Source organism: Polyergus mexicanus, unplaced genomic scaffold (genome assembly GCF_030449975.1).
Source record: "Polyergus mexicanus isolate NDT 795.1 unplaced genomic scaffold, iyPolMexi1.0 SCAF_8, whole genome shotgun sequence".
In the NCBI taxonomy this organism is placed as follows: Eukaryota; Metazoa; Arthropoda; class Insecta; order Hymenoptera; family Formicidae; genus Polyergus; species Polyergus mexicanus.
This window is the reverse complement of record NW_027223328.1, coordinates 6,640,706-6,663,666: the sequence shown is the minus strand read 5'-3', so window position 1 is coordinate 6,663,666 and position 22,961 is coordinate 6,640,706. Positions and strand designations below refer to the sequence as shown.

General features: G+C 44.3%; 3 protein-coding genes across 3 annotated transcripts; all 3 read left to right on the top strand.

The window, feature by feature from the left end:
* The first annotated feature begins 7,113 nt into the window (after positions 1 to 7,113).
* LOC138935891 (uncharacterized) lies at positions 7,114 to 7,839 on the top strand. The gene has a single exon (XM_070300785.1). It carries the CDS (start codon positions 7,114 to 7,116, stop codon positions 7,837 to 7,839), a length of 726 nt encoding a protein of 241 aa, XP_070156886.1.
* A 6,294-nt stretch (positions 7,840 to 14,133) lies between these two features.
* LOC138935300 (uncharacterized) lies at positions 14,134 to 14,550 on the top strand. Its single transcript, XM_070299752.1, has one exon. It carries the CDS (start codon positions 14,134 to 14,136, stop codon positions 14,548 to 14,550), a length of 417 nt encoding a protein of 138 aa, XP_070155853.1.
* A 4,622-nt stretch (positions 14,551 to 19,172) lies between these two features.
* LOC138935597 (uncharacterized) lies at positions 19,173 to 19,898 on the top strand. The gene has a single exon (XM_070300278.1). It carries the CDS (start codon positions 19,173 to 19,175, stop codon positions 19,896 to 19,898), a length of 726 nt encoding a protein of 241 aa, XP_070156379.1.
* Positions 19,899 to 22,961: the final 3,063 nt, after the last annotated feature.

The window sequence follows — 22,961 nt, the reverse complement described above, 5'->3', positions numbered from 1 at the left end:
GACTCCTAACAAAAGCCTGAGCAGCGCTAAAGAACAGCTCGTGGCAGTTAGGAGCCATGACAAAAAAAAAAAAACGTCTGCACAACACCAATCGTATATAACGCTCGTAAAAAACGACAGGACGACGTCGAAAAACAGACTGAATAAAAGAATGAATAAATAGCCTGGAGAGGGCTAGGTAAAACAAAAGTAACTGCATATGCACCCAGAGAAAAAAGTAAGTGCACCGCATGATTCTAAGAAAATATTATAATATAATACAAAGCTTTTTATTACAGGAGTCTTATTGCATGGAGCACCTGCAAGGAAACCAAACCCGATACCCAAGAATTTAAAAAGAATAGAAGAGAAATAAAAGAATTTAAATATGGACCGAGTATCTATTTCGAAAAATTGGGCAAGATAAGCCAAATCGAATCCACATGGAAAATGGTGATAAAACTAGACATCGCCGCAATGGACCATCGGCACGAATAATTGAAAAACTATATGGCACAGACGAGAGCTCTATGCTACGATAAACCATTGCAAATAAAAATGAAAGAAACCTGCCACAACCTGCTACAGATAGCAGAAAAGGACAGAAAACAAGCACAAAAACTGCTGAAACGTCTGAAAATCGCGTACCAAGCACCCAGGAAGACAAAACGAGGGTTAATCGACGGTCTAGGAACGATAGCCAAAACACTATTCGGCACAATAGACGCAGACGACGAAAAAATTATAAAAGAGCAATTAAATCTCATGCAAAAAAATCAGCAAACGCTGCAACACGCGATGAAAAATCAGATTAAAATATTAAACGCAACAATTGCACATGTGGATAATGTTGAGAAAATTCTGCAAGAAAATGAAGAACAATTTCTAAATATAACAGAAAAGATGCGACAAGCCTGGATACAAGCAGAAGTCGGCTATGGACAACGAGAAGAATTCGACGAATACTTTATAATATTAAATGCCATAATAAAAGACCTAACAAACGATCTTACGGACATTATCGCGCATCTGACTAACGCGAAAGGAGGAGTAATCGACATAAGATTACTACCCATAGAAAGCATCCTAGAGAACCTCAAGGAAACAGCATCACAAATACCGCAGGGAACACACTTCCCATTTCAAATATCCGCAGAAAATTGAAAAACAATCGAAAAGTTCTTAACAATTACCGCCTATTACGATAATACAAATAGATTTACGATTATAAAGATTCCGCTAATCACATACCCCGAGTATGAAATAATAAAGACAATCCCACTACCTACGCACAAATATAACAATACATTTATATTTATAGAGGTAAATCAACCAATAATAGCGATAGACGTAGATAGCCAAACATATTTTACGCCTGACGAAAACGATCTAAATAAATGCGTGCGAAACAATGATCGATATGTTTGCGAACAGAATTATCCCGTACATCATTTAGACGAAGGAGCGCTATGCGAAGTACAAGCATATGTACAATTAGAAACATACGCAAACAATTGTACACATACATTTAATTCGACACATACATACGAATACAACAATATAGATAGCGCTGAGTAATGCGAACTCATAGTTATACTCTACACGAGCAAACCAACCGATCGAAATAACGTGCAAAAACGACGCAACGCGAAAAATAGAAATAAAAGAAGCGGACAAATCACATTAAAAGAAAAATGTAAACTAACAACACAAGACGTCATAATACGGACAAAAAAGCCCACGATAATAACGGTCGTACAGACAAAGTTACCAGACTACAATATCTTACGATAACACACAACGAACTAAACGAAAAAACATTGGACAAAATTAGACCGATAAAATTGCGAAAAGTCATTAGAAACCCGACAGAATTAAGGGACCTAAGCGAAAGACTTGACGAAACAAACGAAGACTTAAATAACAATTATTTCCCTACTAACGGACACATTATATATCCGTTAGCTTCAAGTTGCACAGGAATAACAATAATAATAATAATTACCATAATAGCAATTATATACGTTAAGAAAAAATGTAAAACGGAAAAAAAAAATTATCAGAAACTAACATAAATCCGATGTGCAAACCGAAAATAATTCAAGATCATATCTACGGCACCGCAAGCGGATCGAATAGAACAGCTGAGATAGAAACCGACACCGCGATAACTAACACTGCGATGTTATATTAAAATAAAGTAAATATAAGAAACAAATGCGAAAATGTATAGCGAAAAAATATGTAGGCGAAAATTCACGTATAGTTAATTTTCTTTTTCCAAAGGGGGAGGGATGTCGTAACCCAACCAATTTCTTAATATAATAAAGAATAAAACAATAAAGTGACACAGAAAATTGTAAGAAAGAGCTGAGTAAAGCAAAGCATTAAAATTAGAAAAGAGATCAAGGAAAATTAGGAAAGAGTAAAGTAATAAAAGAATATTAATAAAATAAAAGTAAGATACGTGACTAAAGAGAAGGAAGTCACGGTCAAGTTCTTGGAAGCTGAGTAAGCAGCTGACGAGACAGACTGACAAGCGAAGCACGAGACATGCTCCGGTCAGGGACACCACACTTCTCCCCAATCAACGACCTAATTAATTAAGAGATATAATAAGCGTGAGATGCACCTTGCGAGACGACTCGCAGACGACTCGCTGACTACTCGCTCGCTCAATATTATCGAAGTACCGTACGTATCGCGCCCGACTATTATAATCGCGAATAAGTGAAAGTGTATTAAATCTTGCAAAATATACTAAATTATACCTAACGTCCGGGAGTGTCTTATTTCGAGCGTGGATCCTAATCCTTTAGGCGTACAAATCCCAAAAGAGCTCTTCCTTAGCGACTAGAGGCACAACAGAATCATCGTACGAACAATGTACATAATATGCTATGCTAAATACTTTATGATGTTGGTAATTTCTCTCTTCCTCCGTCTTCTCTAAAACACACTCCAAGTCGGCGTACACGACGAAAGAAAGCCGCTCTTTCCGATTATAGTTGTTGAACGTGAGCCACTTGTCCTTATTGCTCGGTAATCGGATAGCGCACTCGTTCATCTCTCGACAGTCCACCGTATGTGACTGTAACTTGTCGTTCGAGCCAAAGTAGTGCAAATATCTGTAAAAGAAATAATTTTTAATTTTTGTTCAAAGATTTCTGCAATATAATTTATTAAATATATACGTACCGATCGCAGATATATTTTTGACCATTATGTTTGCTCAATTGCGAGGTCACGAGGCGGGATAGATTCTTGATCTACGCGAAATGTCCAACGTTGTTGTCTTCAATGTACAACAGGTTGACGTGTTTGTCTCTTTTCAGCTCATTCAGACGTATCGGGACAATGTTCTTTTTCTCGATACTATACCATATACATTGATTGTGATATCGTTGGCAAGTTCGAATTTTTTTATTTGATTCACAGTCACTGGAAACTCTTGGAGATTCAGCACTGTCGTGTAATGAGGATACGAAGATTCCCGATAAACATGATCTTCAGCTGGACATAAAGCGGCGACCTCCGCCCACGCAAAACACGCATTGTCATTAGATTGCACGTTTATTACCGCTCTCTTCATCGTTATTTTTTGCGGTAATTTAATGTGGCACCCCGCGCGCATTGGATTATATTTATTTATATTTATAGTTAAATCGAGTATTCGCGACAATGTCCACCCGCTGTCGCGTTCCTGAAATTCTTCGAGCGATGCTAGAGTGAGCTCGACAACGCGCCGCTCGTACCACTCGCGTAAATTGGATGTGCGAAAGAGTTCATAGTTTCTTGGTATTGATATTTTATTTGCGCGTTTATCACCCGTCACAAATTCACCAATGAACACTGTATTAATTTTCACATTAAAGTGTTTTTTCAGCACGTTTTGCACGTGTTCGAGCACAATATCTTTGGCATCCTCGAAAAATTGACGAGGCTTGATGTGATTATGATTTATAATCGCACCAGTCAATATGCGGCTGTCGAACGCCGTATCAATTTCTCGCCAACTCTATCCCTGTTGTCGCGTACTACATCCTGCACCCGCATGTACAAAACGCCTGCGTAACGAGTTCTTCAATCCCTCGAGTCGTGCAATTCGAGCAATCAGCGATTGCCGAATCCCGATCGATAATCGTGGACGTTTGATTCAACTTTGCTCTTCCAACGATTCGATATATTCGTTACATCGTTGTTCCCACGCAACGTACTCCTCTATCGAATTCGCCTTTGCAGCTTGCTCGCGCAGATTTTGTTCGGCACTGTTTTTCGCCATATTTCCAAATTTATGCCAAAAAAATTTTTGCTAACAAGATGCGCTTATTAAATAGCTCTTGTCTCGGAACTCTTGGCGAAAATACTGACAGGGTGTGCCTCTTTACCATGATTTTATATTCTATCTTGATGTCTCTTTTCATCATGTGTATCCATCTAGGTAAATCTTTATCTCGCGTTTTGACTAATATCGATTATTACATTTTTGTCATCTAGAGATGATGTCGAATCCCAGATGCATTGCAAAAGTTTCAAATTACATGCAGCTGTCCAATGTTAGTGCAATTTAATCATGAAAATTATCCTTATATTTTAGGATTTTGTCATGTTTTGACACGCGCGTTTGAAATCTGATATCTACGGGTGATGTCATCGCGAAGCAACCGCACATCGGCGCTTGAAAATTTTATATTACATTGCATTTTTTGTGCATTTGGCTAAATCTCACACCTGGTAATGATATCATCTCAGCCCAGATGCATCGCAAAAGTTTTAGATTAATTGTATATTGGCACGATTTAATCTTTATAATTATTCTTATATTTCACGATTTTGTCATGCTTTGACATGCGCGTTTGAATTCTGATATCTGAGGATGATGTCATCGCAAAGCAGCCGCACATCGGCACTTGAAAATTTTATATTACATTGCATTTTTGTGCATTTGGCTAAATCTGAAATCTGGTGATGATGTCATCGCGAAGCAGCCGTATATCGGCGCTTGAATAGAAAAATTGAAAAATATATTGTGTCATCAATAATCCCTACTACATTGCAATACCGCGACGCTAATATATATTTTAAATGTGTTCATACGTTCAGTATTGCATTGACCACTTGTGTGAAAGGATCATATAAAAATGTATCCCACTGAAGGAAGCTGCATGAATTATTACGTTCCAATTCAAGATGCTGAAGAAACTTCACCGTGTAAGAAGAAGAAACGTAACAAGTAAGTTTTAATTAACTTAATGAATTTTAGCATTTCATCCGAGCCTCATCGTGCGGTTCGTATACTTGGAAGACGATACGCCTTAACCCCGACGTCATACAAATATTTGGACATTGGAATAAAGGTTGGAGTTGTATCTTGCGTGGAATTGGCTCTTAGCGACAATTGAGGCAATCAAATAATATTGCCTTTCGAAACGTGGAAATCATTGATGCAAAAACGTGCGGACATTGAACAACTTCTACAATCGACTGAAACCCCATTGCGAATTCGAGATTTGATATTCGAAGTGGTTAAAATATCTGATTCGAATATTATAAAACTGGTGTTATCCAATAGTTTTTTATATATAAAGCCACCAACTCCATTATATTTATTTGATTTTGAAAAATGTATAGATCATATGTAGTAGGAAAGTAAGGTCGGTTCTAGCTCACTTTTGCAATGAGTGCGAGAGAGAGGTACCATTGGAGAGAGAGAGAGACAGATATATGTGTCAGAACAGTTTGACGGCAACCGCGGGGGGCAGTTCGGGCCGGGGGGAACGGGGGGGGGGGGTACGTAGGGCGAGGGGGGAAGGGGCGGAAGCGGATACGAGTCGCCGAGAGTGCCCGAGAGATGGCGCTCGGCTCGATCGCGGGGCCACACCTACTTCCTCGCCCTACGTACCCCCTGTTCCCCCCCCCCGGAAGTGTGGTTGCCAACAAACTGTTCTGACACATATCTCTGTCTCTCTCTCTCCAATGGTACCTCTCTCTCGCACTCATTGGAAAGTGGGCTAGAACCGACTTTACTAGGTATTCGACAAAATCAACGAGATCGCCCGGGAGATGGCGCTCGGGTCGATCGGGGGTTGCGGTTCCTCCCCGACTCGACCTTGACGCGACTCGTTCTTTAGGGACGCGCGCCGTTTCTAGCGCGCGATCCGCTATCGCGATTCTTTAAGGACGCGCGCGACGCTTCTAGCGCGCGATCCGCGAGCGGACGCCGGGCGTCCGGCGTCGAGAAGGACCGAGGATCGTCGGAGGGCGGTCGAGCGGATAGGGGAGCGTCCCTCGTCGCTCTCCTCTTCTCGCGGCGCGCGTTAGCGGCGATACGAGCGCGCTTATCGCGTTTCGGGGCGTTTTTTTCCGTTTTCCGGCGTCGACGCGCGTCCGGTGGCGAGACGCGTCCAAAAGCGATTATCCGGCTTGGTTAATCGGGGCGCGTCCTTGCTATTTTTCCCTGTTATAAAAGGACGCCGCGGCGATCTCAAAGTATTAGTACGTTCAAGAATATTCGCGCGATGAAACGCGCGCCGAGCGCGCCGGAAGAACGGTGAATGTACGAATCGGAAGTTCGAGGATATACAGAATTTGGAGATACCGAATTGTTCGAAGAAGGAACTGCACGAATGTTACATAGAGGACTGTTTGTACTGTAGAGAAAAGATCGGCTTCGCGGAAGAGTTCGTGCGAGAGGCGAGCGAGACGCGATTCGACGAGCCCTTCGCGAACGTCGGAGCCGGCGGCTATTTGCTTTATCGCAATTAAAAACGGCGATACGGAGTTCCAAAATTTTCAGACGTCGCGACGGAGGACGCGTATCGCGCGTGGGCACGACGGTGCGACGAGCGTCTCGAGTCTCTGCGGGAGAGGTGTCGAGGCGAGCGCCGGGGGAGATCGACCGAAGCGATCAATTCTCTTATCGCTCGAATCGTTCGATTGACGGGCGATCTGTGTCGACGTTTCGAACGCGTGGGAGGCGGCGTAGAGAGACGCGAGGGATTCTCGTGGTCCGAGATCGAGACGGCTTTCTCTAGACGCGTTTTAACCGGCGCGGTTATTAATTTCGATTATATCGAACCTCTGCAATTTCTCGAGGACGCTAGAGATACCGTGCTCGATCGAATACGCGATATTATGGATGAATATAACAGTGTCAAGATCAATACCGCGTTCATCGGCGAGTTTGTTTCGGGCGACAAGATCGATGTTAAGACTATTGCCAAGAAGAATTATCCGCTTCTACCTCTTTCCAACCTGCGAGAATGGTACGGGAAACGAGTGGTCGATGCTACTCTAGCTTCGCTGGAGGAATTTCAGGAGCGCGATAGCGGATGGGCGTTATCGCGAATATTCAATTTAACGGTGAATGTGAACAAGTACAATCCTATGCACGCCGGATGTCACGTCGAGATACCGCGAGAGATTATGTTGAAGAAAGCGGTGGTTAATGTGCGATCTACGGATAACGCGTGTTTCGCGTGGGTGGTAGTTGCCGCTCTATATCCAATCGAGAAAAATCCGGAGAGAAGCTCGCGGTATCCTCACTACTCGACGGTGTTGAATCTGGAAGGCATTGAGTTTCCTATGAGTTTGAACAGAATTACTAGATTCGAGCGTATTAACAACATATCTATCAACGTGTACACCGTTCGGGATAAGAAGGACGGGAAAGGCGGCTGCCGCGTCGTTCCTCTGCGTCTCACTGGCGATAAAAAAGACAGACACGTTAATCTGCTGTATCTGGACGATACGATGCAACGAGATAACGCGGCGCATTTTGCATGGATCAAGAATCTGTCGCGACTCGTCGGCTCGCAACTGAGCGGTAGGCAACATAAATCGCATATATGCGATCGGTGAGTACAAATTAAAAGAATTGTCGCGCGATGTCGATAATGTACGCGATTTAAAAATGTGTGTTATGTCGCAGATGCATGCATTATTTTCGAACGAGCGATAAGTTATCGGCTCATAGCGTGGATTGCGAAAAGATAAACGAATACGCTATAGTCCTTTCTACTGTTACGTCCTGGCGACTCCACGATTCCTTTCTTCCGCGACGTTGCGGTAACGATCGTCAGTTGGTGATAAGAACGAACCGTTCAATAAGCAGAGCATCTTGTGCCATACGTTTCTTTTAAACACAGTCATTTGTCAGTAACAATATCCACGAGTATCCGTGGGAAAGACGCAAGAAAATCGGTGATGGAAACCATGCTGGTCTTGAGATAAATAAAAAATAACAGCTACTCCTTGCAATAGAATTTCCGGCGGAAGAACAACGAGATAACAAGAACTTTTAACGAAATGTTTAATAAACTCAGCTGCATTAATACTGATAATAATTTTCTAACGGACAAGTAATAAACACAGCTGCATCAACGTTGACAAAAATAATTATAAGGAAGTAAGACTCTTTTCTAATCAGATCATGTGCGCGAGGTTCCTCCGGAAAGGCTAATGTTTAAAGAACTTTTGAACTAATATCGAACTCACCAACCGACGATCAGCACGGGTAAAAATACGAAAATAGGAGACACCCCTTGCCGAATGAGGACTTCAAGATAATTCACCTCAACAAGAACCTAGATTTTGACTACCATGTAGACATGACTGATTTATTATCTGATAAATCCATTATCCCTAGTCGTGCACAATGGATACATGAATATGACAAACAGGTCCACCGGACCAATTGGGGATTCTTCCCACAGGGTCCGCCCCCTACCTCTAAAAGTGTAGTAGTGCATTATCTAAAACAGGATACGATAACAGTAAAAGAAGTGATAAACATGCTTCATGAAGATAATGTACTCCTGGCCTGGAGAGTTATGGTAGCTGTACCAAAGGAACGGGAGTTCAAGGATGAGGATGCAAGATTTTATGGAAAAATGTGTTTTGAGATGAGACTGTACCAGACCTCCACTGAAAAGAACATAGTAGATGGGGTATTTCTTTATGTTAAACATCAATCTATGACTATGAGTGAAGAGCAGCTAATACGCACAATCCTACGAATGAACACGCCCATCATTCACTTAGAAGGAAAAACGTATGTTTTCATAGTGCTGGACTTTTCATCTTGGTGCACTAACTTCCGCTATGAGTTGATAACACCTTTGTGTGAAGAATTAGATAAGCTTTATGGTTTAAATGGCATTTTCTCCTTAACACATCTCTTTCCCATGATATCTGTGCTCTTATTTCAGGATAGGTTCAAACCACCTAAACAAAAACCAACAGGTGACCCAGAGGAGGGTCCACGCTGTTACTATGCACCGGAAGCTGGGCTGGAGGGCCAGGGACAAAAGGAATGGACCTTGGCCACCATTCTTATCATCCTTCTTGCCTCTTGGAGATGTGGCACGTCTGCCTCTTTGCTGGGACAAGGGGATAATCAAGTCATTCTTCTAAGGATACCCCCAGGAGATTTTCTTACCCAAAAGGGCCAATCAATGGATGACTATAAAAACACTAAGAGTGCTAAAAGAGTTGTGTGAAAAAGCACAAATAGTTATAAAACTAGAGGAGACATGGTATTCCAGGAATCTCTTTGAATATTCAAGAAAATACCATTATAAAGGTGCACAGGTGAGTAGCTCCTGTAAAAGAATAACAAAGGTTGCTAGTGAAGTTAACCAAGTTATACCTCCCTTAAACAGCGAGATAGCCAGTATTTTCTCAACAGGCACAGCAGCTGCAGCTGAGGACACTACACCTATGGCAGCATACTTTTTTGCACTATTGTAGAGGCATCACTACATTTATGGGATACCAACCCATGGATGAAGAAGGAACCATGAGAATATACCTGCAGTCTATTACTTTTAACAAGGAGTTTAGGGGGTTATCCCACCACCATATACAGTCAATTTTGCACAAGAGCTGTACAAAACACCCTTAGCACGAACCTACATTTAGTCAGAACTACACTAAATGATCCACTACTCTCTAAGCAAATGAGAAGAATAGCAACCCTTACTCCTGGTCAGCACAGAGACTTCCTTTCTCTCATAAAGGATCCTCAAAGCATACCTCTAGACATATCTTTGCAGCCTGAGAACTATATCAAAAGGGAAATCAAAAAGGGTCTAATGACACTAATAATTAATAAAGATGTGAAGGCCCTTTTCACCTTAGACACCGATGCGGCTCATGATACATTGATAAGGGATTTGTCTTCTATAACACCTTGTAACCCTAAACTTCTAAATAAACTTTATGCCCTATCTAATATAGGGCTACAAGAGAAGTGGACCAGCATGTTTGCAAACACCAGGCCCATACAGCAAGTAGCCTTTCAAAGTTGGAGTGACGAAGCTGAAGTTATAAGAGCTGTACATAATTTGGAGAAACAGTATGAACGTTATCTTCAGCAGAAGGGAGAAGACCCATCCTGTGATGCTGTAAAGGAGGCAGTATGCATCACCACATATACACAACTGCTGAGAGAAAGGGCATGGCAGACACAAATAGAGGGCATAACAATGCCTCCCCAGCAAGAACAAACAACACTCTTAAATTGGGACAGCCTAACGCCCGATCAAAGTAATCGTGCAATACTCATAACAGAACAACCAAGCATGGCGCACAAACCCACTACAAGAGGCAGATACACACCATACTTTGGATCACTGACACAATTAAGAGCTAAGAGGGCTACCCTACAAGTGGTAGAAGTAGGTAGCATGGTTTCTAATATAAAACAACTGATGGAGTTGCATGGTTGGCTGAAGGGCAATGAGACATTGACTAACTTAATAGAATTGATAAAAGAAAAGACTACCATAATAATAGAAGAGCTACAATAATACACCAAGAGAGTTTATTCGGGCGCCTTGGCACATCGGTTGCCGTGTCCTGCCCTTAGAAGAGGCGGTATGGCAAACCAGAACCTCGACCATTCAAGCTTTTACAGTATAACATCAGACACAGCCCTAGAGTACGCCAAAGGGGGCATCAACTATACCATTTGCTTTCAGAGTTGTTTCCTATATGGCCTTTCCGTTTTGTCCCATAGGACAGAGTTAGGATTGCGCACGACACCTCATACAGGTCTTGTGTTTACCTGCTCAAGCTGTACGTGGGTAATACTCCCTGAGATATTTAATCTACCACATGTTGCCTACAAGGGTGTATACACTGGTCTTACTATTGAGACACTTCGTCATAAGAATGTCTACGAACGATACCCTCTACATCAGCAAGTTAATGAATATGTATCCTATGCTGTACAGACAGCACAAAAGCTAGCAGCATGGATAATTAACAGAAGAACTGTAGACAGAATATCATCCTTGGATAATCAAACAATGGAGGAGAATCTGACCCTTACTTTCATCAACCTAGCTGAGTTCAGTAGATTGCAAGTGCCCCTCTTCGTTAATTCCTTTATCTTCTACTGCATTGTTTTTGATCCCTTATATTTTTATAAGAAATACGACTACTTCAATGAAATACTAGAAGGTGCCACCAAGAACCCCTATGATTTGCTAATTGACAGTCTCAAAAGATGTGGACACATGCCCGCACTCACCGGTCTTGTGAATGGACCTTCAAAGGCATTCTATACAGATGAAGAAGCACGCACCCTACTTTATAATATTATAACAGCTCTCTGTGAGGATTACAGGAGAATACTGACTACTGCATATATACTAACATTGGAGGACAAACTGCCTACATTAATAAGGGCTATGCAGGTCTGGTTGGAGATACAGGAAATCCCATCTGTCCTAACCACAAGTATGAGTAGAGAAGAGCTAGATCATTGTGGTGGCCTACGGGAGTGGTGCACTTGGACACAGTATAATTGGACACGGTGCAAATGGACACGTTACAAATGGACACGAGATTTTGCACACGGTTCAATTGGACACAGTGCATTTGGACACAGTAATTTTGGATACAGTAGCTTTTGGACACATAAGAAAATACGCATCGTTTACTTGGACACCGCTCAATTGGACACTGTTCATTTGGACACTGTTCGTTTGGACACAGAAAGATGCGCACCGTTCATTTGGACACCGTTCGTTTGGACACCGTTATTTGCCCACCGTTCGTTTGGACACCGTTCATTTGCCCACCGTTCGTTTGGACACCGTTCATTTGCCCACTGTTCGTTTGGACACCGTTCATTTGCCCACCGTTCGTTTGGACACCGTTCATTTGCCCACCGTTCGTTTGGACACCAAAATTTGATTTAAATTATACGACGTAATCCACACCAAATTTTTGTTTTAAATAAGAAATAGGTTTGGGTTAGGTTATATCTTCCGGAAGTGGAGCCCCCCCACAGGGGGTGCGGCACCCACTGTATCCATGCATGACATCCAAATATGCGAAAGGCTAAACAAAGTGCTAAAAGCAATGTAAAATTAATGACATCAGTATCAGAGATATATAAGTATGAATATATTTTATTTTGACAGATATTATAACCTTCAAATGTATCTCCTTTTCACGATTTCATATTTTACATAGATTTACCAGTATAAAGTGTTATAAGAATACTGATTATATTTTCCCAAAATGAGTTTTATTTCTCTCCATCTGTTACATATTCAAACAAACAGTGCGCATGTTTCTGTGTACAAATGAACGGTGTCCAAACGAACGGTGGGCAAATGAACGGTGTCCAAACGAACGGTGGGCAAATGAACGGTGTCCAAACGAACAGTGGGCAAATGAACGGTGTCCAAACGAACGGTGGGCAAATGAACGGTGTCCAAACGAACGGTGGGCAAATAACGGTGTCCAAACGAACGGTGTCCAAATGAACGGTGCGCATCTTTCTGTGTCCAAACGAACAGTGTCCAAATGAACAGTGTCCAATTGAGCGGTGTCCAAGTAAACGATGCGTATTTTCTTATGTGTCCAAAAGCTACTGTATCCAAAATTACTGTGTCCAAATGCACTGTGTCCAATTGAACCGTGTGCAAAATCTCGTGTCCATTTGTAACGTGTCCATTTGCACCGTGTCCAATTATACTGTGTCCAAGTGAAGGCCACTCGTGGCCTACTGCAATCACAAAAATTATGGCAGCGCGATATTCACAAAATTTAAGAGTTTCTCGAAAGCGCTCGGATTTCAGCGTTTCTAGAAAGCGCTCGCCCATCCGCGTGTTGCGGGCGGCACCGCGTGGCGACGCAAGGCGCCCGGGCCAACTCGTAAGTGAAAAGCCGTCCAGCCGAAATATAAGTCAGACCCCCTGCGGAGAAAGCACGACGAGTCACGAAGAAAATTCTTGGCTCCAGCCGCCAACCTTATAAGCGTAAGTCGCTATAAAAAACGTTGGAAGTAATTAATGGCGCTAGTCGCCGCACCACCCTCAAGATACCTCGACATCAGAGCGCTAGTACGCTGCCAACTTTGGCCGAAATAACTCGACGGCGCAAGACTCGCCCAACACCGTTGAGTCAAACCTCGGGCAAACGAAGGAGATCAGGCGCCAGGTCGCCTCCAGCCACAGGCGCACGGCCGCCTTCATCCTCAGGCGCTCGGACGCCTCCAACTCCAAGCGCTCAATCATCTCCGGCTTCGGGCGCTCGATCGCCAAACGCCAGGGACAAACCACCAACCACAGGAGCCCCGTTGCCGCTAACCGAGCGGAATCACCTCCCGGGGAGCCCCCGGAGGAAAAAAAAGATAAAAGCCCGGCTACAGGAGCTCTTTGGCGCCAGCTCGCCAAAAACCAGCCTCGTTAGCTCCTGTTCGAGAATTAGGAGGGATCGGCCAGTAACCCCTGACATTGAGCGGCCACGGAGTATCACACCTCCGATTTTTTGGTACCCCCCGCCGCTGATTTCGCCACTACGTAGGACGCCTAAGAAGGAGAGCATCACCACGCAAACGAGCCCGTTCAAAAACTACGTAGACGCGGCGACACAAACCAAAAGACGCGGGGGCAAACGGAGGCTCTTATTTAATAACAATAAAACATATGCGTACAACCGCAACCTCCGTTGTTAATGTATTAATTATCGTTGAAAGAATAAATGTATGATAGTATGTTTTAAAAAAACCGACTCGTTCATTCGTCTACCTTCAAGTAGGATAAGTTGGGTAGTATCTTACAGCAAATCCCGAAGCGATAGATCTCCTATTCCTCATACCTTACCCACAAATTGGTGACCCCGACGGTAGAAACCATGAACGCTAATGGAGAGAACGTCATCAACAAGTTTGCGATAAAAATACCTCCCTTTTGGAACGACGAACTATGGTTCGCCCAGCTGGAAGGTCAATTCATTCTGAGTGGAATCACCCAAGATACCACGCAATGCTCGTACGTATTGTCGCAATTAGATTCGCGCCAGATAAGAGAGGTCAAGGACATTATCACACATCCTCCTGAAGCGAACAAGTATGTAGTCATCAAGAGGGCACTTGTCCAGAGATTATCAGTTTCTCAAGAACAGCGTATTCGACAGCTCCTCGAATTAGAAGAAATAGGAGACCGGAAACCCTCGCAGTTCTTAAGACACCTACGCACGCTAGCTGCAGACAATGTACCGGATTCGCTATTGCGCACCTTATTGTTAGGGAGACTTCCTCGTCAAACTTAAATGATCTTAGCCACACGAACAGAGGATTGCCTGAACGACGTGGCCGAGCAAGCTGACCGAATACACGAAATGACGTCCAGAACAGTTGTCGCAGCAACAACGGCACCCAGAGAAACGCTTGAAGCACAAATTCAAGCCTTATCTAAGAAGGTCGCTACTCTCATGACACACCTCTCTCGAGGAAGATTAAGAGACAAAAAGCACGACCGGAAAGGTAGCCGAATCCGTAGCCAGAGCCGAGACTACGATAAAAGAAACTGCTTTTACCACAATAGGTTCAGGGATAAGGCCCAGAAATGCACGCCGCCTTGCGCATTCCAATCGGAAAAAGAGCAGGGCAGTCACTGATGGAGGCCAGCCGACCCGCCCAAAGACCCCGACGCCTCTATGTAACATGCCAAAGAACCAAGAAACATTTCCTGGTAGACACAGGATCCGACGTTAACGTATATCCCCGCTCGATGTTAACAGGACAAATCACATCAACAAATTACGAGCTATTCGCAGCGAATGGCTCCATTATTACAACGTATGGTTGGATAACTATCCAACCGGAGTTAGGACTACGACGGCTATTCCCGTGGCGTTTTGTCATCGCCAATGTCACAACACCCATCATCGGGGCCGACTTCTTGGCGTATTATCACTTGCTGCCAGATCTACAAAAAGGAGTCCTGTTAGACGGAAAAACAAGTCTAAGTACTAAAGGAACAGCAGAAATCGGATTCACGGAATCAATAAAGGTCCTGGCAATCAAGGATAAGTACCACCGAATTCTGGCAGAATTCCCCGACATTATAAGGGCTACTACCAAAGAACGAACGGTCAAACACAACACAATGCATTTCATAAAAACGACTGATGGTCCTCCTGAAGCAAGTCGTCCCCGCAGACTGGCCCCCGATAAATTAAAAGCAGCAAAGGCAGAATTTAATCTTCTGCTTCAAGAAGGAATAATTCAACCCTCAAAAAGCCCATGGTCGGCTCCCTTGCATATGGTTCCAAAAAAGGGAGACGCATGGAGACCGTGCGGTGACTTTAGAAGGCTGAATGACAGGACAATACCCGATCGTATATTGGGTACATCATATTGAAGACTTCTCATATTGAAGACTTCTCGCAAACACTCCATAATAAGAAGGTCTTTTCAACGCTAGACTTAGTCCGGGCATATAACCAGATTCTTGTACACCCCGAGGATATACCTAAAACGGCTATCACCACTCCTTTCGGACTTTTTGAATTCCGATTTATGCCGTTCGGTCTTCGAAACGCAGCGCAAACGTTCCAACACTTTATTAACGAAATAACCAGCGATTTGGAGTTCTGCTATGCGTATTTTGACGACATTTTGGTTGCATCGAACAACGAGAGGGAACATGAAGATCATCTGCGCAGACTCTTCAAACGGTTAGAGGAGAATGAAATTCTACTAAATCCAGCCAAATGCAAATTCGGGGCCAGTCAAGTTCTTTTTCTGGGATACGAGGTATCGGAACAAGGAACACGACCTCTCCCAAACAGAATTGAAGCAATCAAAAATTTTCCGAAACTCCAGAATATCCAACAGCTACGACAATATCTGGGAACGCTGAACTTCTACCGCAGGTTTATTCCAAATGCCGCAAAAGAACAGGTGCTGCTGAACAGCCTACTCAGCGGGCCTAAAACCAAAAAAAAATGCCGATAACCTAGAACGCCGAACTAGAGGAAGCTTTCTGTAGGAGCAAAGACAGTCTAGCCAGGGCAACAATGTTAGCACATCCCAAACCAGAGGCCGAGATCACTCGCACAACCGACGCATCCGACAAGGCTATGGAAGCAGTGATACAACAACGTGACAAAGAGGATTGGCAACCATTAGCCTTCTTCAGCAAAAAGTTAAATCCGGCACAACAAAAATACAGTCCATATGACAGAGAGCTCCTCGCAATCTACACGGCAATAAATCAGTACCGACACATGCTTGAGGGTAGATATTTTACGGTTTATACAGATCATAAGCCAATAACGTATGCATTCCAGCAAGACCCATTGCACAGCTCCCCTAGACAAGCAAGGCACCTGCAGTATATTGGACAGTTTACTACCGATATTCGCCATATTTCGGGAAAGAACAATACTGTCGCTGACGCCTTATCAAGAGTAGAAGAGATCCAAGCCGCGGTTAACCTAGAGAACCTAGCTAAAGCGCAAGAAGAGGATACCCAGATTCTTGGATAATTAAACGGGGAGTTTTCGCTCAAACTGCAGAAAGTGCAAATTCCCGGAACAGACGCTGTACTTTATTGTGACGTCTCAACACCGATTGCACGTCCGAAACAATATAGAAAGCAGATATTTCAGTCTCTCCATGGTCTATCACACCCAGGGACCAGAGCTACAGCAAAGTTGGTTGCAGACCGATACGTCTGGCCAAAAATTAAGACGGATTGCCACCAATGGACAAAGGCGTGCATCAACTGCCAGAAGGCAAAAATTTCAAGGCATAACCATGCACCTCTGGGAAATTTCATGGACCTAACAAAACGATTTGAACATATTCACATGGACTTGGTAGGACCACTACCTCTTTCAAAAGGCTACAGATACTGCCTCACAATAATCGATCGTTTTTCAAGGTGGCCTGAGGCTATTCCGATGGCAGACATTACCGCAGAGACAACAGCACAGAATTTATTCACTCACTGGATAGCAAGGTTCGGCACACCACTTCGGATAACAACTGATCAAGGGAGACAGTTCGAAGCCAACTTGTTCCGACAACTGACAAAGTTAACAGGAACAACGCATATCCATACGACAGCCTATCATCCTGCAGCTAATGGCATGGTCGAATGCTTGCATCGTCAAATGAAGACTGCTATTAAATGCCACGCAACAGAGGCATGGACCGAAGTTTTACCCGTAATCATGTTAGGAATCAGAACGGCTTTCAAAGAAGATCTCCAGGCAACACCAGCCGAACTAGTATATGGAGAAACACTAAGACTTCCTGGCGAGTTTTTGCAAGAGAGTAGGATAGTATGGCCGGTTTTGGCTCAGTTTGTCGTGAGTGTGAGAGAGAGGGTACCGTTGGGGAGGAAAAGAGAGAGATAGTTTCGGAGCAGTTTGTAGGCGCTCGAGGGATGGAGAGCGGGCTGGGCGGGTGAGAGGGGAAGCGCGGCCGGGGGGAAGCGGTGGGTACGAGTCGCCGAGAGCGCTCGAGAGATGGCGCTCGGGGGGTGACGGTTCCTCCCAATTCGCGACCTTGACGCGACTCGTTCTTTAGGGGCGCGCGCCGCTTCTAGCGCGCGATCCGCGAGCGGGCGGCGGGCGCCCGGCGTCGAGGGGGCGGGGGATCGTCGGTGGGCGGTCGAGCGGACGGAGGGGCGTCCCTCGTCGCTCTCCTCTTCTCGAGGCGCGCGTTAGCGGCGATACGAGCGCGCTTGTCGCGTTTCGGGGTGAGTTTTTTTCCATTTTCCAGCGACATCGCGCGTCCGGTGACGAGACGCGTCCGAGAGCGAGTATCCGGTTCGGTTAATCGGGGGCGCGTCCTCGCTATTTTTCCCCGTTATAAAAGGACGCCGCGATGGTCTCGAGGTATTAGTACGTTCGAGAATATTTCGCGGCGTGATGAAGCGCGCGCCGAGCGCTTTAACGAGATTAGCCGGAAGAGCGGTGAATGTTCGAATCGGAAGTATCGAGGATATATGGAATTTGGAGATACCGAATTGTTTGAAGAAAGAACTACGCGAATGTTATATAGAGGACCGTTTGTACTGTATAGAAGAGATCGGCTTCGCAGAAGAGTTCGTGCGAAAGGCGAGCGAGACGCGATTCGACGAACCTTTCGCGAATGTCGGAGCCGATGGCTATTTGCTTTATCGCAATTGGAAACAGCGATACGGAATTCCGAAATTTTCGTGGGAGGTGAATCACGTCATGCATTGTTTCTTTAAGTTCGGTTGCCGATTCGAGAACGGAACTTATTTCGAGGAGAACGAGAGATATTGCGCGTATTGCGCGCGTAGCTCGAGTTTCGCGAAAAGCGTATCGACGCACGTGACGAAAACGGTGTATAGCGAGATGGTGCCCGCTTGCGATCTCGTCGACGAGGTTTTCGACGTGTCGAATAATTGGTGCGCCGGCTGCGAGACGAGAGCTTTGTTCTACATCGAGAATTACGACGAGGAAGAGACGTGGTTTATTTGTAAAAAATCATGGCGTTCGTTAGACGACGAGTGACGAGTCGAGAAACGATGGAGGCGCGCGATTTTCTCGATAGCGCGCGGGACGTCGCGACGGAGGACGCGTATCGCGCGTGGGCGCGACGGTGCGACGAGTGTCTCGAGTCTCTGCGGGAGAGGTGTCGAGGCGAGCGCCGGGGGAGATCGACCGGAGCGATCAATTCTCTTATCGCTCGAATCGTTCGATTGACGGGCGCGAGAGACGATCTGCGTCGACGTTTCGAACGCGTGGGAGGCGGTGTAGAGGGACGCGAGGGATTCTCGTGGTCCGAGATCGAGACGGCTTTTTCTAGACGCGTTTTAACCGGCGCGGTTATTAATTTCGATTATATCGAACCTCGACGATTTCTCGAGGATGTTAGAGATACCGTGCTCGATCGAATACGCGATGTTATGAATGAATATAACAGTGTTAAGGTCAATACCGTGTTTATTGGCGAGTTCGTTTCGGGCGACAAGATCGATGTTAAGACTATTGTTACGAAGAATTATCCGCTTCTACCTCTTTCCGACTTGCGAGAGTGGTACGAGAAGCGAGTGGTCGACGTTACTCTAGCCTCGTTGGAAGAATTTCAGGAGCGCGATAGCGGATGGGCGTTATCGCGAATATTCAATTTAACGGTGAACGTGAACAGATACAACCCTATGCGCGCGGGATGTCACGTCAAATTACCGCGAGAGATCATGTTGAAGAAAGCGGTAATAAACGTGCAATCTAATGACAATGCGTGTTTCGCATGGGCGGTGGTCGCCGCTCTGTATCCAGCTGAAAAAAACGCGGGTCGGGAATCTTCGTACCCGCATTATACGACAGTGCTGAATCTGAAGGGGGTTAAATTTCCTATGAGTTTGAACAAAATTACTAGATTCGAGCGTATTAACGACATATCTATTAATGTGTACACCGTTCGAAATAAAAAGGAGGGAAAAGGCGGTTGTCGCGTTGTTCCTCTGCGTCTCACCGACGATAAAAAGGACAGACACATTAATCTGCTGTATTTTGACGATATGACGCGACGAGATAACGCGACGCATTTCGCGTGGATCAAGAATCTGTCGCGACTCGTTGGCTCGCAACTGAGCGGTAGACGACATAAATCGCATATATGCGATCGGTGAGTACGAATTAAAAAAATCGTCGCGCGATGTTGATAATGCGCGCGATTTAAAAATGTGCGTTATGTCGCAGATGCATGCACTATTTTTGAACGAGCGATAAGTTATCAGCTCACAGCGTGGAAGGATGAACGAGTGCGCTATAGTCCTTCCTACCAAAGACGACAAATGGTTAGAGAACTATAGTAGAAAGGAGCGACTTCCATTCGTGGTGTACGCTGATCTCGAATGCGTACTGAAGAAGAAAGAGGAGAGGAGAACGTCGAACACATCTATCGTTCAGCATCACGAAGTCTATAGCGCCGGATATTACGCGCGATGCGCGCTCGATGGCGTTAGCTCTACTTACAGAGCTTATCGCGGCGAGGATTGCGTATTGTGGTTCGTTAAAGAACTGCACGATCTAGCGCATCGCGCGAAAACTATTCTCGATATCGATGCTCCTATGACGGATCTTACATCGGATGAATGGGAGAGATTCGTAAACGCGACGCGCTGCAGCATATGCGAGAAACCCTTCGAATTGGGAGACGCTCGCGTGCGCGATCACTGTCATCTGACTGGACGGTACAGAGGTCCGGCGCATTCGAATTGTAATTTAAATTATAAGGATACTTACGTAATTCCCGTATTTTTTCACAATTTATCGGGTTACGACGCGCATTTTATCATTAAAGCTGTAGCTAACGCTTTTCCCGGCAGCGTGGAAATATTGCCGATAACGAAAGAAACGTACATCTCTTTCACGAAGAACGTCGAAGATGCGTGGGACGAGGGATGGTTCGGGAAACGCTTGAAATTGCGTTTCGTGGATTCTTTCAAATTTCTAAGCGCGAGTCTCGAGAAATTGGCGTCGTATCTAGATAAAAGCGAGTTGAGGATCGCGCGTTCGGAATTTTCCGATCTTAGCGACGCCGATTTCGAGCTTCTCGCGCGAAAGGGTGTATTTCCGTACGAGTATGTCGACGACGTAGATAAATTGTTGGAGACTTGTCTACCGCCGCGCGAGGCTTTTCACATTTCGCTAACCGGTGACGCGATATCTGAGAGCGATTACGTGCGCGCGATAAGAGTCTGGGAGCGATTTCGCGTCGAAACGTTAGGCGATTATAGCGATTTGTATTTAAAGACCGACGTTCTTCTATTGGCCGATGTTTTCGAAAATTTTCGTGACGCATGTATGAGAAGTTATAATTTAGATCCCGCGTATTATTACACGTTACCGGGATACACATGGGACGCTATGTTAAAGTATACGGGTGTGCGATTCGAATTATTAACCGACATCGATATGGTGATGTTCGTGGAATACGCGGCGGGCTAAGTCAATGTTCCAACAGATACGCGCGCGCTAATAACAAGTATTTACAGTCGTACGATCCTTCGGAACCATCGTCGTATCTCATGTACTTCGATATAAATAATTTGTATGGATGGGCGATGTGTCAATCGTTGCCTTACGAAAATTTTCGATGGGTCGATAACGTTACGAGCGTTGACTTAATGTCCGTGACATCGGACTCGCCTATCGGTTATATTCTAGAGGTCGACCTTGCATATCCGTCCGACCTTCACGATTCTCACGCTGACTTGCCATTCTGCCCGACGCGCGATAAGCCGCCCGGAAAACGAGACGAGAAGCTTCTCGCCACACTGTACGATAAGAGCCGTTACGTAATATATTATCGCAATCTGCAGCAATGCGTTCGACACGGATTACGCATTACGAAAATACACAGAATATTGCGATTCGCTCAATCTTCATGGCTGCGCGAATACATCGAACTGAATACACGATTACGAATTAACGCGAAAAACGAGTTCGAGAAAAATCTATACAAATTAATGAATAATGCCGTGTTTGGCAAAACTATGGAGAACGTGCGCAATCATTCGAATGTTCGACTCGTGACTCGATGGGACGGGCGATACGGCGCGTAGGCGATGATCGCGAAGCCGAACTTTCACAGTAGAAGCGTCTTCGCGGAAGATCTCGTAGCCGTGGAATTGCGCAAACTCGAGATTAAGTTGAACAAACCGATTTATGTGGGTATGTGTATTCTCGACATATCTAAGATTCGTTTATACGAATTTCACTACGAGTACATGCTACCATTGTATCGAGATAAGTGTAGAATAATGTACACCGACACGGATAGTCTCATTTATCGCGTCGAGTGCGAGGACGTGTACGAGGATATGAAGCGCGATATCGACAGATTCGATACAAGCGATTACGCGACGGACAACGCGTACGGTATGCCTCTCGCTAATAAGAAAATATGGTGCGATGAAGGATGAGAACGCTGGCGCGATTATGACCGAATTTATCGGACTTAGAGCGAAGATGTACGCGCTGCGAGTCGCCGGTAAAAGCGATACAAAAAGAATCAAGGGTGTTAAGAGCGGCGTTGTCGCGAGAACGATAACGTTTGACGATTACGCGTGCTGTCTTCGACAGGGGATCGAGATGAAGCGCGAGCAGTTTTGTATAAGATCCGAGTTACACGAGATGTATACCGATTTAAAGATTAATAGAATAATGATAATCACTCTAACCGATTACCCATTAACCGATTTTAACTAGTAAATTCGTTTTTAACCGATTAAACGGTTAATCGAATTAATCGATTTTCACAAGCTTTAATTTTAATTGTATTGTGTTATTTTTTTCTTTGTTTTATAATTATACGATTATTTTAGTTTTAACATGTCTACAATTTTTTCTAAGATTTTTTTGTTTTTGGTAACACGAGGTTTAATATTTAATATTTAATATTTAATATTTAATATATAGTTGGCGCGAGAAAGAATTTATGTGGAGCGCGAGAGAGAACTCGTACAAAAGCTATTTATAATTATATTTAATATATAGTTATATTTAATATATAGTTATATTTAATATATGTATAATATGTATAATATGTAGTTTTATTTAATAAAAATACATTTTTATCATAATACAGCTGTTTTATTTATCCAAGAATTGTGCGATTCGTCCATTCCTAACCATTTCACGTAAATCTTGTCACCCTTTCGACGCAGCACCTTTTCTACGAGATACAC